At 47.1% G+C, this 15,749-nt stretch overlaps 1 protein-coding gene across 4 annotated transcripts in view; it reads left to right on the forward strand.

Annotated features, from left to right (window-relative positions):
• The window catches only part of LOC137341938 (polycystin-1-like protein 1), a 288,830-nt gene that overhangs the window by 252,690 nt on the left and 20,391 nt on the right, over positions 1 to 15,749 (forward strand). For 3 of the 4 annotated variants that reach the window (XM_068005486.1, XM_068005458.1, XM_068005466.1), the window contains exons 59-62: positions 909 to 1,143; positions 1,974 to 2,078; positions 6,124 to 6,264; positions 10,158 to 10,292. In XM_068005486.1, coding sequence (XP_067861587.1) covers positions 909 to 1,143; positions 1,974 to 2,078; positions 6,124 to 6,264; positions 10,158 to 10,292 — 616 coding nt within the window. Of the gene's footprint in view, positions 1 to 908; positions 1,144 to 1,973; positions 2,079 to 6,123; positions 6,265 to 10,157; positions 10,293 to 11,306; positions 11,467 to 11,582; positions 12,748 to 15,749 lie in introns of those variants that run through there. The other variant, XM_068005476.1, reaches the window with a different exon arrangement.

Below are 15,749 nucleotides of genomic sequence, written 5' to 3' on the forward strand. Positions count from 1 at the left end.
CTGAGGGCAAAAATCCATTGACAATAAGAAATTATATGTTCTCACCCTTTATGTCACACTCCAACATTCAGATATGCGCATGTTATTGTTTTTACTGTCGGCATCTGAACTGGGGAGATAGGTTTTGTCACTTTTTACAATCAGTATTTGACATGATGGAAAGAATTTGTCACGATTTAGTGTCATATTTGATATGGAGTGTTAGGGTATGTTGCTGCTTACAGACTGTGTCCATAGCGGCAATATGGAGAGCAATACATGAAATATGACATGGAGTGGATGGAACATAGCTATCAGAGACTTGGAATAAGCATAAACTGGTTTATCTCTGCCATGCCATTTCAGAATTGTGAAAAATTATCCAATCTTCATCGCAGTAATGGATGGTTTCCTCAATAAAATCTTTTCCTAGGAAGAGTAATGTGCCAATGCAAAGATTACTTGGTACTTATAGTCTTTTGATGAATTTCTCCAATGCTCCCCTACTGTTCTGTGTGTATGGTAGAGAGGGAAAGAGGAACGATCAACAGAGCTGAAGATTAGGGGAATGTAGTCTGGACCAATGAGGGTCAATTGCTTTTTCTGAGTATGCAATAAAGTGAGACTAAAATATGAAGATTATCCATTATTAATTGTGGTTACTATATTAAAAATAAAAATATTAATATTTTATCTGTTCTTAAATGTTACAGAAATAGGAGCATTGTAAATCACGATGACATGGCTGTTGCCTGGGAAATACAATTGAAAATGAATGCAGAGGAATTCATTTTTCTATATAAAGGACAATTTTAAATGTAGCAATTTTATTAAAATAATCTATTAATGTGATGTTTACGTGTGCTAAAAGTGCAGAATGCAGTAACATTTACTCCACTCTTCACACTTCCCATCCCTCAAAATTTTAGGCATGAGGCTTATGCAACACTACTAACACTGAAAGAGAGTGAGTGGATCGATCGGAACACCAGAGCAGTGATAGTGGAGTTCACCCTCTACAATCCACCCACCAACCTCTTCACCACAGTGTCTCTGCTGGCAGAGTTGCTACCATTAGGAGGTGTTCTTCCATCAGCTCATATAGAGTCGGTTAGCATTTACCAGAAAAACTCTCTTCTGGACTATTTCATCATGGCTTTTGAGGTAAGAATTTCAGGTCGTGGGTTTAAAATGTTGACAATTATTTTATGGGTTATACAGGAATAGAATTTCTTTGAGACGGCCAACTCCAGCCAAATAAAATATAAATAAAAAACATATGAACAACCAAGGAATGCTCTTTTTCAGTTTTATTACACCAAATCTGCCTTCCGACGTTTTTTTCACTTTTGGCATTCAGTTAAGTCACCAGATATTCCGATCTCAGAGATAACATGCACCAGATACAGAATAAATAACATGCTTTCACCCTTACTTCAGAGGAGCACCCCGATTACACCAGTCATTGTGATTGTTCTAAATTTGTGAGTATGTTAAATTTTAGTGCCTTAAATGTGTGCCCTTTTTTCAAAGTATCGGCAAGATTTAACATAAAAAGTTTAAGATAATCCTGAAAAAATATAAGGAAAATTAGAAAAAACTTCTTTACATAGAGGGTGGAATTCTCTGCCACATATAATTGTTGAAGCAGAGCCTGTGCCTTTTTTTACAAAAGGGAATGAGATAAGTTGAGATAGCATGCATTGCTCCAAGGCATCAGTTACATTGCTGTAAAAATTTGGCTTAAAGCTTCAGTATGTTACAATATACGATGACAAAGCTGGAATCCAACTTGGCTCAATTTATGAAACATGTTTTGAATTTCTATGATAAAGTTGAGCCAAGTAAAATTTAATATCATGCGTAAGAATTTACAAATCATGTGCAGATTAAGGAATCCAAACTCCAGAGGTTTCGTGATTTCAAGTGATTGTATCTTTAATAAAGTGTATGGTAGCATTTTACATTCATACTACTTTCATTGTGCTTTCCAGCTTTTGTTCCTGGCCCTTATTCTACTTCACCTGTACTTCCAGGTGTGCAGGATGACTCAAAGAGGCATACTGAGTTATTGGCAGGAGCCATGGAACTGGCTGGAGGTCAGAACTTATTGCAGCAAATTGGTTTGCTTTAATTAACTTAAATTAAGGTTATTTGCTCTTCCTTTGTGTGTGAACAGATTGGGAAATACTGACAATAAAGTCAAAGGAGCACATAAAAGAATTGTCCAATTATTTGGGGGGGGGGGGTAGGAGGGAAATAGAGAAAAGAGCCATGACATGAGTTATTTTCATCATGGTGACATCACATGCACGTGATGCTATGACACGGTTTGACAATTCATGATTTTGCTTTTTATGTCTTATGAAAAGAAAAGCTTGTTAAGCACCTAGTATGGTGTCCTTTTGATCAGCACCATATTATCAGCATAAATGACAGCTAACACTTCATATTTTCATACTGAAAACCAGTGCTGGATCCCAGTTCTTTCCTCATCCTTATTTGTATTTACTGCTCTTGAGAATCAAAACTCTCCCCCACACTCTGGATGGAAATTCCTTATCTCATAGTTTTGTGAGATCAGAAATTCCTGTCCCCAATCTGTAGCAAAGGTTCAATCTCCCAGAGTAGCAGCTTCAGTCAGGGGCGAGGGGAGAACTGAGGAAAAAGAACAGTGCCAGCATGAATTATGGGAGATTAAGAGTATCAGCATGATCTGAAGAATATCAGTGTGAACTGGGAGGGGGAGAGCAGAATGCCTCCTTGTTATTGTAACAATCAAATAAACAATCTCAAAGCACATTTTTCAGATTTAGCAACAGAGAGCACCAATACATAATCTCCACAGAAAAGGAGGAAATTCAAAATTTTTGCCACAATCTTCTGCATTTGGTTTCAGCTCAACGGTCACACTCTCACTTCTGAGTCAGAAGGTTGTGGGTTCAAGTCCCACTCCAGAGACTTGAGCACATAAGCCTAGGCTGCCACTTCAGTGCATTTCTGAGGGAATGTTGCATTGTCGGAGGTGCTGTCGTTCGGATGAGAGGTTAAACTGAGGCCCCATCTGCCCGCTCAGGTGGATGTAAACAAACCCCATGTTTCACTGTGTAGTCAGTTTAATGACATCACATTCAGTGCTATTTCTGAGCTCTAAGTTTTTTGAGGGGTTGTGTTAACTTTTTTGAAGCGGTTTGTCAGCTTTTGCTAGTTTTGTTGGTTGAATTATGTGTACCAATTGTTTTATTTTTCAATTTTCTGTAGATTTTGTTGATCTAGCTACTGGACTTAAATATAATCCAGAAGTAAAAATGTTTCTTCTAAAATATACTTCTGAGTGCTAGGGTGTGTGGCCCAACTAAGAGTTCTATATACAAATGCACGGAGTATAAGGAATAAATTAAATGAACGACAGGTTCAAATTCAAATTGGAGGGTATGACATGATAGCTATTACAGAGACATGGCTGCAGGATGGTCAGGATTGGGAACTAAATATACCAGGTTATAAGGTCTACAGGAGAGATGGGGAAAATGGAAGAGGGGAGGAGTAGCCTTAATGATTCGAGATGAAATCAATTCAATGATAAAGGGGGATATAACAAGAGGTAAGCAGCCAACAGAGACCTTATGGGTTGAATTGATAAATAGGAAAGGATCGAAGAGTATAGTGGGAATTGTGTATCGGACCCCTGGCAACAGCTCTAAAGTGCAAGATTGTATAAATGCAGAGATTAGACAAGCGTGTAAGAAAGGCATAGTGGTCTTAATGGGGGACTTTAACCTTCACATAGATTGGGAAAAGCAGACAATCAACTGTCAGAAAGGTAATGAATTTCTTGAGTGTGTCCGGGATAGTTTTCCACAGCAGTATGTCCTAGAGGCAACAAGGGGGCAAGCCATACTAGAATTAGTAATGAGTAATGAACCAGATTTAGATAACGGCTTAACTGTACGCGAACATCTATCCAATAGCAATCATAATATGATCGAATTCAATGTAGTGTTTGAAAGGGAAAAAAGTGAGTCAGCTGCTAATATTCTCGACTTGGGTCAGGCCGACTTCAATGGGATGAGACAGAGACTGTCCACAGTAAACTGGGCAAATCTGTTAATGGGTAAAACGACTGATGATCAGTGGGAAATGTTTAAAGATACATTTAACGTGATACAGAATCAGTTTATACCCCTGAGGGGCAAGAACTCTACTTGCCAAAAAAAAGTCATGGACAACTAAAGAGGTCAGGGACAGCATAAGACATAAGAAAAGAGCATACAAAAAGGCAAAAAATGGCACAGATCCTGGCGAATGGGAAAGATACAAAGATCGACAAAGTGTCACAAAACAGATAGTAAGTGCAACAAAAAGAGAGTATGAAAAGAAACTTGCAAGGGATATCAAAACCAAGACGAAGAACTTTTATAGTTACATGAGGAAAAAGAGGGTGGTCAGGAGCAGTGTTGGCCCCTTAAAAACTGAAAGTGGGGATATTGTCATTGACAATGGGGAAATGGTGGACATGTTGAACGATTACTTTGCGTCAGTATTTACAGTAGAAAAAGAGGATAGCATGCTGGAAATCCCAAGAAAACTAATATTGAATCGGGGACAGGGACTCGATAAAATTAATATAAGTAAAGCAACAGAAATGAAGAAAATAATAGCACCAAAGAGTGACAAATCCGCAGGACCAGATGGTTTCCATCCCAGGGTTTTAAAGGAAGTAGGTGAGCAGATTGCAGACTCCCAAACTATAATCTTTCAAAGTTCTCTAGATTCAGGAACTGTCCCTCTGGATTGGAAAATTCTGCTTTTTAAGAAAGGAGAGAGAGGGAAACCAGGGAATTATAGACCAGTTAGCCTAACATCTTTTGTGGGGAAAATGCTGGAGTCTATAATTAAGGATAGGGTGACTGAACATCTCGAGTATTTTCAATTAATCAGAGAGCCAGCATGGATTTGTGAAAGTTAGGTCATCCCTGACAAACCTGATTGAATTTTTTGAAGAGGTGACTAAAGTAGTGGACAGGGGAATGTCAATGGAAGTTATTTATATGGACTTCCAGAAGGCATTTGATAAGGTCCCACATAAGAGACTGTTAGCTAAGATAGAAGCCCATGGAATCAAGGGAAAAGTACGGACTTGGTTAGGAAGTTGGCTGAGCGAAAGGCGACAGAGAGTCGGGATAATGGATAGGTACTCACATTGGCAGGATGTGACTAGTGGAGTCCCACAGGGATCTGTCTTGGGGCCTCAATTATTCACAATATTTATTAACGACTTAGATGAAGGCATAGAAAGTCACTTATCTAAGTTTGTCGATGACACAAAGATTGGTGGCATTGTAAGCAGTGTAGATGAAAACATAAAATTACAAAGCGATATTGATAGATTAGGTGAATGGGCAAAACTGTGGCAAATGGAATTCAATGTGGACAAATGTGAGGTCATCCACTTTGGATCAAAAAAGGATAGAACAGGGTACTTTCTAAATGGTAAAAAGTTAAAAACAGTGGATGTCCAAAGGGACTTCGGGGTTTAGGGACATAGATCATTGAAGTGTCATGAACAGGTGCAGAAGATAATCAAGAAGGACATATTGGCCTTGGAGGCAGCGTAGGTTTACTGGAATGATACCCAGAATTCAAGGGTTAAGTTACGAGGAGAGATTACACAAATTGAGGTTGTATTCTCTGGAGTTTCGAAGGTTAAGGGGTGATCTGATCGAAGTTTATAAGATATTAAGGGGAACGGATATGGTGGACAGAGTGAAACTATTTCCACTGGTTGGGGATTCTAGGAGTAGGGGGCACAGTCTAAAAATTAGAGCCAGACCTTTCAGGAGTGAGATTAGAAAACATTTCTACACACAAAGGGTGGTAGAAGTTTGGAACTCTCTTCCGCAAACGGCAATTGATACTAGCTCAATTGCTAAATTTAAATCTGAGCTGGATAGCTTTTTGGCAACCAAAGGTATTCAGGGATATGGGCAATGTCAGGTATATGGAGTTAGATCACAGATCAGCCATGATCTTATCAAATGGCGGAGCAGGCACGAGGGGCTGAATGGCCTACTCCTGTTCCTATGTTCCTATGAGTGTATGAGACGTACAGTTTACCAGTCTGTGTGTCCTGTTCTTTTCCAGATCGGACTTGTCGTGATGAGTCTGTTTTATTATATATATTACGTCTATTACTTTGTGTTGGCTGTGGATGTTATTGACCACCTTCACAGTGGATATTTCAAAGCCTTTGTGGATATGAGTTTCATCTCTGCATGGATACAGGTGAGGAGCATAAAACAGCAAAAGGTGATCTGCTGAGTGAAATAAACCAAAATGGAAATTTCATTCTGGAGTTTAGATGTATTGAACCATTTTACATTCAAAATAGGCCTGAAACCCATCTCTATTTTATCTGGAAAGATATTTAATGGAAACACCTCAAAATGACTTCACATATAAAAAAGGTGAATTTAAATTAATGGTCAGAAAACCATGCACAGCACACATTTGAGTTTTGCACATTACGCTCTGCTTAGAATGTGCATTACTTTATATTGGAAATAAGTGCAAGACTCAAGTGAATGTTTTTCCGAGTTCATATTATATGTAAGCATTTTATTGAGATTGTGAAAAGTATATGTGATAAGTGCACGTTATGTGAAAGATTACAGCAAATTTAGAGAAAACTATGCAAAGAAGCGATGAAGACCAGCAATAAGAATGCTTTAAAGAAATATTGTAGTCACATTATTAGATTACAGTATTACCTTTCAGGTCGCTGGGAAGCCAGAGCAATGAATATATTTAAGTCTCCACCAACTCACTTGTTCTGAATGAGTTCAGTCAGTTCTCAGGCAGGAACCATACAGTTTGACTCAATCCTGAGAAATGGAAGGGCATGATATTGCCTCAGGGCCTGGAAAAAAAGGAAAAGAGAAACAGGGTAAACAGAATGGTGCAGTGAGTTAGCACACTCTCCTTTCACTGCTGGGACAAAGATTTGAATACAGCCAAGACTGACAGCTGAAAGTCTCTCTCTGCCTGCTGTAAGAATCCTACGTGAAATGCATTTCAGCATACTCAACGGGTTCGATTTTCGCGTCGGGTTTCCTGCGGGTTTCCAGCGGGGTGGCCCGGAAAATCCCGATATCCGGTCACGCGACTGGATCGCACCGAAATCCCGGCCACTTCCGGGTACCGCGCTGACGTGCGGGGCTGCGCACGCAAGCCCCGCTGGTGGGAATCCCGCAGGCAATTAAAGCCAGCGGGGTTCCACTTGAGAGTACTTACCTTGCTTGTTGAGGTCATTTAATGAGCTGAAGCAGCTGTCAAAAGAGGAAGTGTGGGATTTTAGGTTCAAGGCAGTGAGTTTCACACACTGGGGGAAACAGTCTCTCTCCAACCAGGCGTGTTGCAGCCAGCAGCCTATGGCAGGTGCCAAGGTGCACTCCACGGGGGAGAGCCCTCACCCACGCAGGAGGCCACCGCGTCACATAGGGCAACCCCTGCCCTCCACCACCCCCCGCCAAGCCAGAGGACAGACCGACACGAAACCGCAGCCCCAGTCCGAGCACAACCCCTCAGACCAACACCTGCCAGATGGGTGGTGCGTGGACAACTTCGGAGGACGAACAGCATGACCAGCTCCAGCAGCCTCGCAGTCCACGCCGTCCGCCGCAGAGACGTGGAGCCCCCCAACACGGTGTTGTTGCACGCCCACCTGCACAGCAGGAGGGAGGGCTACCGCAGGGAGAGACGCATCGCAGAGGGCACTACCCTCGCCACAGGGTCCACAGACCGAGGCGCAGATCCCCGGACCTCTCCGAGCAGCAGTGCACACGGAGGCGCAGATTCACTCGACATGTAGTCGTGGAGATCTGCAGGCTCTTTCATGCCGAGCGGCTCCTGGCTGGCCCCAGCACCAACTGCTTACCTGTCGCTGTCAAAGTCACCACTGCCCTCCACAACTTCTCCTCCGCATCCTTCCAGGGTGCAGCCGGCTACACCGCCGATGTCTCTCAGTCGTCTGCGCGGAAGAGCCCTGCAAATACACCTGCACCTACTCTGCAGTAACACGATGGGTGGCATCAGTGGTGGGTCCTCATAGTGATACCCAGGAGCGGGCATTATTGGACACAACGGACAGGATTCGCGGAGACATGGCAGTGGTGGTGTCAATATAATGTGTGCTGTTTGTTGCTCTGAAATTCAATATAGGTAACACCCAGGACAAACCCTCCGACACCCTTGTGCACCCCCTTCATGCTGACGTCGGTGGGAGCACACGACCCCCTTCATGCTCACGGAGGAGCAGGTAATTGATTCCTATTAGTGTGTTGCCTGCTACAATCCCGCGGGCAACCCACTAATTTTGCCTTCCGCTGCCTACTGCACATATGTGATGCATGCCCTGTGGCTGCAGCACAGGTGGTGGCAGGTTGAGTGAGGCTGGCCGTGAGGGAGATGCACGAGAGGGTGCGTATGGGATGGAGCAATGAGATTGTATGAGGATTGGGTTGCATTGTTAGTGGCAGGATGAGTACTGGCGAGGTGAGTAGGTGGAGGTAAGATGAGGATGGGGTTTGAGTGGCGATGAAGGGTGATGTGACAGAGTAGTGTTGGCGGTGCCGAAGGAGATGTGGGGTGGGGGCAGTGTTGTGGCAGACGGAGTGTAGGGGAAAGACTTCGTGTTCTCACTGTGGCTGACCTACTGCGGTCATTGCAGCGCCTCCTGCACTGTATGCAGGTGGGCGATATGTTGGTGGTGCAGGTGACCCCCTCTGCCACCTCGAGCCAGGCCTTCTTGGTGGCAGAGGCAGGCCGCTTCCTCCCGCCCGCCGGGGGGATGATCTGTGTCCTCCCCCTCCTCCTCACCCCATCTGATGATACCTGGGGTGAGGCATCATTAAACTGGGAGCAGCCTTCCCCCTGGGCTGCTCCATGCTGCAATTTGTTCCATTGGTTGCAGCATCTGTCAGTGGAGGACTGCCCCTTTAACTAGAGAGCCTCCAGCTGACCCGCCCAACGCGCAGACCAGCAGCGTGGACCCCGGAGGAGCAGGTAATTGATTCCTATTAGTGTGTTGCCTGCTACAATCCCGCGGGCAACCCACTAATTTCGCCGAGCGTGTTGACCAAGCTCCCGGAGGACCACCCGCTGGGAACCCGCAGGCCTGCTAAATTCGAGCCCAACATCTCTGCTTGGCCTTGGGACCACAGCATATCATTAACATTAAATGGCTCATGTGAGAAATGGAATGGTTGGGGTTAAGACAAGTTGAGCAGATTAAAGAGAGCTTTCCATCTAATTTATACCATACCTTACCTGCAAGTGGTTGATGCGGACTCTGGGTGCCAGTACGAGCGTTTCTTGCTTTGCTGAGCAACAAAGGAACAGAATTTAAAAAAAACGCTTTAATTGCATTTTACCTTGAAGGGGTTGCTGAAAATTCAGATCTCATATTGATGGATGGCTTATTGAATATACTGATGCTGATTTGACTTGACTTGATTGTAGAAATGAGTAAATATTGGCAGAGCTAATGCTTTGTGTGCACAGTGTCCTTGCTCTTCTTTGGCAATCTTTCTTTTGCAGTTTTGTGAGGGGAATGAGGATTAAATGCACTGTTTAGGGTTTGGAGATGGATAACTGGTTAAGGAAGTGAGTACTTGAGCCTCACAGACCATGAAGATGCTGGGTACATTCCCTCGTCTGTACTGAATTCACTGATCCCAGCCAGGGTGTCAGTAAGAGCACCATAATTGTTCTCAGTGTCCCTGGAGAGGAAAATTGCTGCTGAATGCTCAACATTAACCCCTGCTTGAAGTTTGCATCTGTGGACATTGGGCGAGGACAGGAGCGGGCTCAGTTATTCTGCTCCCCCTCTCCCCCCACCCCTCCCCCAACATGAACAAATAGCCTGATAGTACTCGCTGATATGGTCATTGGGCTACTGGAGTGAGGTACCAGCAACCACCCAATCCCCATGGAACTTGACCTCAGGAAGAAGTGAAAACATTTCGGAGAGACAAGAAGAGGGTACAGGAGCACATAGGTGGAATAATGGAAGGAGGGAAAAAAAGTGACATTCATTAGGCCAGAGCTGCACATACTTCAGCTTTTGGGTCAGAAATATGCAGGATTTTTAAAACTAAAAATATGTTTTTCACTCTCAGATGAAACGCTTTCTTCATGGTTTGATTGTGTTCCTGCTCCTAATAAAAAGTATCCGTTTGTTACGTGTTAACAAGTTGATGGCACCCTGTGTAACAATGCTGCGGCTGTCCTATTCCAGTCTGATGTTACCAGTGGTAAGCAACATAATTTTTTTTGCAAAAAGTTGATTCAAATTACTTTCAACTGAGCTTTTCTGCATTTTGTAAACATTTCAAAATTGGCTAGATTAAAACTGGACATGATTTCCAATGTGGAAATTTCTTACTCTATGTTTAACACATTACTGTGGCTAAATTGTAGTTGAAGTGTGGTGGCACAGACACATTGGGCCCGATTTTACCAGGGGTGCGGGTTGGCAGCGGGTGGTCGGGCGGGCTCGAGGAAAATGCGCTGGCCAAATTGAGTGCGTTGCGCACGCGATCGCGGGATGATTGATGTGATTAGCCGGCAGTTACGGGTTCCGTGCTTCTCAGTTGCGTGCCGGCGGCCTGCGCATGCGCATTGACGTCTGAGCGATGGTTGCGCTCTATTTAAAGGGGCAGTCCACCAAAGCCCCTCCAGCCACAAACTACACTCCATCAAGGATGGAGGAGCACAGGGGTAAGGCTGCTCCCCGTTTCACGGACCACGCCCTCCAGGTGCTGCTGGACGGGGTCCGCATGAGGAGGGAGACGCTGTTCCCCACGGATGGAAGGAGGTGCCCTGCCAGCGCCACCAAGAGGGCATGGGAGGAGGTGGCCGCGGAGGTCACAAGCAGGGGAAACACCACCCGCACTTGGATTCAGTGCCGCAAGAGATTCAATGACCTCACCAGGTCCGGAAAAGTGAGTACACTAACGCACTCTGCATCACTCCGTCTTCCACATCACCTCAAACACCTCACAACCCCATCTCCACTGACAGCACTGCGCTCCCGCACCAATCCTCACAGCCACCCAACTATCAGCCTCACAGTGCCTGCACGTACCCACCGTCCCTGTCCCCACTCGACCACTACCACACACCCCAATGCCCATACAATGGGATGGCCATGTGGCACACGCATCCTCCCATCCATCTGGCACACGCTCAACCCAATCACACCAATGCTTGAAGCGTCTCACATTGTAATCATCACTCAATAACGTTTTTGTGTTTTGCCCTCACAGGAGAAGAGGGCCAGGAACGCACGCGATAGGGCACGCACCGGAGGGGGCCCGCCACACGAGATGGCCCTGACAGACGCCGAGGTCGAGGCACTGGAGATCAGCCACACGCTGCATTGCCTGTCGATGGCGAATGGCGAGTCTGGTTCTGGCGAAACGGCCAGTAAGGGAAAGCTGGCACTCATCACTCATGATCGTGAATGATCGTAGCATCACATGGCATATGCCGCACCGCCACATTTGGTCACATGCCTGATATTTCCCTCTGTTCTCTTGCAGGACCGTCTGCGATCGACGTCTCGGTTGAGGGCGATTCCTCAGAGGACATGCCCGTCTCTGAGGGTGCATCGTCACACATGAGCCTTGCATCCACCAGCGCAGATACACACACCTCGGTGGGTCCCCCCACTCAGTTAATTGGGATTGCACATGGTGAGTCACCGCGCACACGTGAGCATAAGCAGACCCTGGTGGCAGGGTTAGCCGCGGAGGGTCCGCGTCGGTGGGAGCACTCTTCTCCAGGCTTTGCTCAGCCGGACCCAGATGCTGAACCCAGGGGGCCACCTGTCAAAAGGAGAGTCGTCGAGGGGCACCAGAACATTGCTGAGGTACTGGGAGAGGTGCCACGCGCACTCTCCACAATCGCACGGAGGATGGAGGAGTCCAACTCTTGCATGAGGGGAATGGTGGCACAGGTGCAGGAGGGTATCGCCGAGATAGTGTCGCAGGGACGTGAAGGCATCTCTGAGATAGTGTCGCGGGTAGGTGTGGGAACGTCTGCGGTGGAGGATGGGCTAGCCTCCCTCAAGCGTCACGCACAGCTCACCAATGAGTCCATCCAGGCCCTCACGACGGCTGTTCGGATTCAGGGTGAACAACATTCTGCCGCCATCAACAGGTTGACAGATACATTGGAGGTGGCCTTGCAAGGTCTCACCCACGTCATCCAAACTGCCGTCCAGCAGGGTGGAAGGGGTGATGTGGGCCTTGGCCATGAGAGGGAAGATGGTGAACGGGGAAATGGAAGTGTGGACGCTACTCAAGGCGCCCCCAAGTCTCACCCGTTGCCCCCCTCTCAACCAGTGCCCGCAATAGTCCATCCCCTCCAGGTGGCCGAGTCTGCCCCTGCACAGGTGCAGGAGGAGCAGTCTGTGGAGGTGCCGTCACGGGCACCGAAACCCAGGGGGCGTCGGCCCAAAGCATCTACCTGGTCAGGGCACGAACAGGAGCAACCTGCCACCACCTCTGCTGGAGCCACAGGGGTAGCACCACGTAGGGGGTCCCGAAAACGAACGCCTAAAGTTCCGTGAGCACACAGGGATTGCACCAGGGTGTTTGTCGTTTTTTTTAAATTTTCTACTCTTTGAATGTCACCACAAAATAAACTCACTTTTTCTCACCAATGCTGCCACCTCTTGTCCATAATTCTGCGGCTTGTGCAATATGTCCCTTCCGTGCGCCTCATCATGACGACGACCACCCCGTCCCACCCATTGGGCATAATCCAGTGGGTGCAGGTGTACAGGCACCACTCTTCTGTGGAGGGAGCCTGTATGGACCCTCGTCTGTGCACGTTATGACATGTGAACGCCTCACACAGTGTGATGTTAGGAGAACCGTTGGCATATGAGTGCCTCCCTGGCCTGACGAGCACGCAGGTGAGCCGGTGTTCGGCGCATGGGTCGTTCCTCCTCCTCTCCCTCTTCCTCCTCTCCCTCTTCCTCCTCTCCCTCTTCCTCCTCCTCCTCTTCCTCCGCCACCTCCTCCTCCTCCACCTCCTCCTCATTGTCGTCCTCAATGTGGGTGGCGGGTGTGCATGGGGCCTTCTCCAGCGGCACCCCTCTCTGTAGTGCCATGTTATGCAGGGCACAGCAGACAACTATAATTCGTCCCACTCTGAATGGCGTGTATTGGAACGCTCCCCCGGAACGATCAAGGCACCTGAAGCGCATCTTGAGCAGCCCTATAGCCTGCTCAATTGTAGACCTGGTCGCAATGTGGCTGTCATTATACCGACGCTGTGGCTCGGTAATGGGGTTCCTCAGAGGTGTCATAAGCCACGTGTGCAGGGGATATCCCTTGTCGCCGAGGAGCCAGCCGTTGCCGGCGTTGGGTGCGTGGAAGAGGGGCGGGACGGTGGACTCCCTGAGGACGAAGGCATCGTGGCAGCTGCCAGGGTATCTGGCGCACATGTGTAGGAATCTCTGGCGGTGGTCACAAATGAGCTGGGCATTCATGGAGTGATACCCTTTCCTGTTGATAAACAGCCCTGGCTCATGTGGAGGTGCCCGTATTGCTATGTGGGTGCAATCGATTACACCCTGCACCCGTGGGAAGCCAGCCACAGCATGGAATCCAACCGCCCTCTCCGTCTGGCTGCGCTCATCCATGGCGAAGTTGATGTAGGTCGAGGCCCTGCGGAACAACCCATCGGTGACCTGCCTTATGCACTTGTGTGCAGACGACTGACAGACCCCGGTGATGTCCCCCGTGGCACCCTGGAAGGATCCGGAGGCGAAGAAGTTGAGGGCAGTGGTGACTTTGACGGCGACGGGTAAGAAGATGCTGCTTGGTCCATCCGGGAGCAGCTCGTCATTGAGGAGGCTGCAGATGTCGGCGACTACCTGGCGAGTGACTCTGAGCCTCCGTCTGCACTGCTGCTCAGAGAGGTCCATAAAGCTGAGCCTCGGTCTGTAGACCCTGTGCGGAGGGTAGTGCCTCCTGCGACGCATCTCTCTCTGCGGATGCCCTCCATCCTGCTGTGCAGGTGGATGTGCCGCAGCACCGTGTTGTGGGGATGCACGTCTCTGAGGCGGACGGCGTGGACTGCGAGGCTGCTGAGGCTGGTCATGCTGTTTGTCCTCCGAGGATGTCAACGCAGCCCCCATCTGGCAGGTTTAGGTTTGCGGGGTTGTGCACGCTAGAAAAGTGTGTCCTCGCACAGGGGTTGCACTTCCACGCCGGTGAATCTTCTTGCTTGGAGGAGGGTGGTGGAGGGCAGGCGTTGCCCAATGTTACGGAGTGTCCTCCTGCGTTGGTGAAGGCTCTCCCCCCCCACCTGTGGAATGCACCTTGGCAGCTGCCACAGGCTGCTGGCTGCAACACGTCCGTTGAGAGTGTGAGTGTTTCCCCCAGTATGGGAAACAGTCTCATTTCACTGTAAAATCCGACACCTGTTAAATAAACAGCTCAATCAGGTCATTTAATGACCTGAAATACCAAGATAAATACACTCAAGTGGAACCCCGCTGGCTTTAATTGCCTGCGGGATTCCCACCAGCGGGGCCAACGCACGCACCCCCGCACGTCAGCGCGCAACCCGGAAGTGGGCGGGATCGAGGCGCGATCCGGTCCCGCTCCTCGAAACCGGGATTTTAGAGGCCCCCCCCGCCGAGAACGCACCCGGAACCGGGTGCTAAAATCGGGCCCATTGCACATGAAGATCCTCTCAGTTATTCCAGTGGTTCTAAAACTTTTTCAGGCCAAGTCCCAGCTACAAATTCTCATAGCTTCTTATGTCTGACTAATTATAAATCTGCACAAAAGCTTATAATGTCTTCTAACTTTCCCCTTCATTCCACTGATATCCTCAGCCTCTACTCCCTTATTACTGATTCGCTAACCAGTGGAAGTAATCTTTCACTATTTACCCTCTCAAAACCTTTCAGAATTTTGAAAACCATTATTAGTTACCCCCATTAGGGATGGGCAATAAATGCTGGCCTCGCCAGCGATGCCCACATCCCATGAACGAGTAAAAAAACAGTATGTCTGTTCCAATGAAAAGCCCCAATTTTTGAGCCTTTGTAACTGTAACAACTCATTCCTTGTATTATTTTGACGAGCCTTTGCTGTTCCTTTTTCACAGCTCTAATATCCTACCTTTAACAGGGTGTTTGGAACTGCATGCAATAATCCAACTGCAGCCTAACCAACATCAACAAAAATTCAACATTGCTTCTTTGTTTTTGTTTTCAATGACCTTATATACACTACCCAGAATCCCTTTTGCCTTTGTGTGGGCTTTTCCACCCGTAATCCCACTTTTAAAGATCCATACCCTTGTTCCTCAACTCTATTAAGAGTCTTACTTTTAGATGATACTTCCTTTTGTTGTTCCTATTCCCAAAATGTTCACAATGCTCTGCCTTGAACTACATTTTCCACCTATCCATTCAGTCTGCTCACCTGCCCAAATCCTGCAATTTCCTGCATTCTTCCTCACAGTTTGTTATGTCCATTAACTTTGTGTGATCAGCAAACTTTGATAACATCCCTCTTATGCCTATGTCCAAATCATTATGGAAAATAAAGAAGGTGAGAGTACAAATCGCTGGGGCACATCCCTACCCATGTGTTGCTCGTCCAAAAAGCATTTATTTGCCTCATCTACTTTCTTTTATGTGACATATTATCAAACGCTTGCTACAAATACATATTTACAAC

The sequence above is a fragment of the Heptranchias perlo genome, chromosome 2 (assembly GCF_035084215.1).
Source record: "Heptranchias perlo isolate sHepPer1 chromosome 2, sHepPer1.hap1, whole genome shotgun sequence".
NCBI lineage: Eukaryota > Metazoa > Chordata > Chondrichthyes > Hexanchiformes > Hexanchidae > Heptranchias > Heptranchias perlo.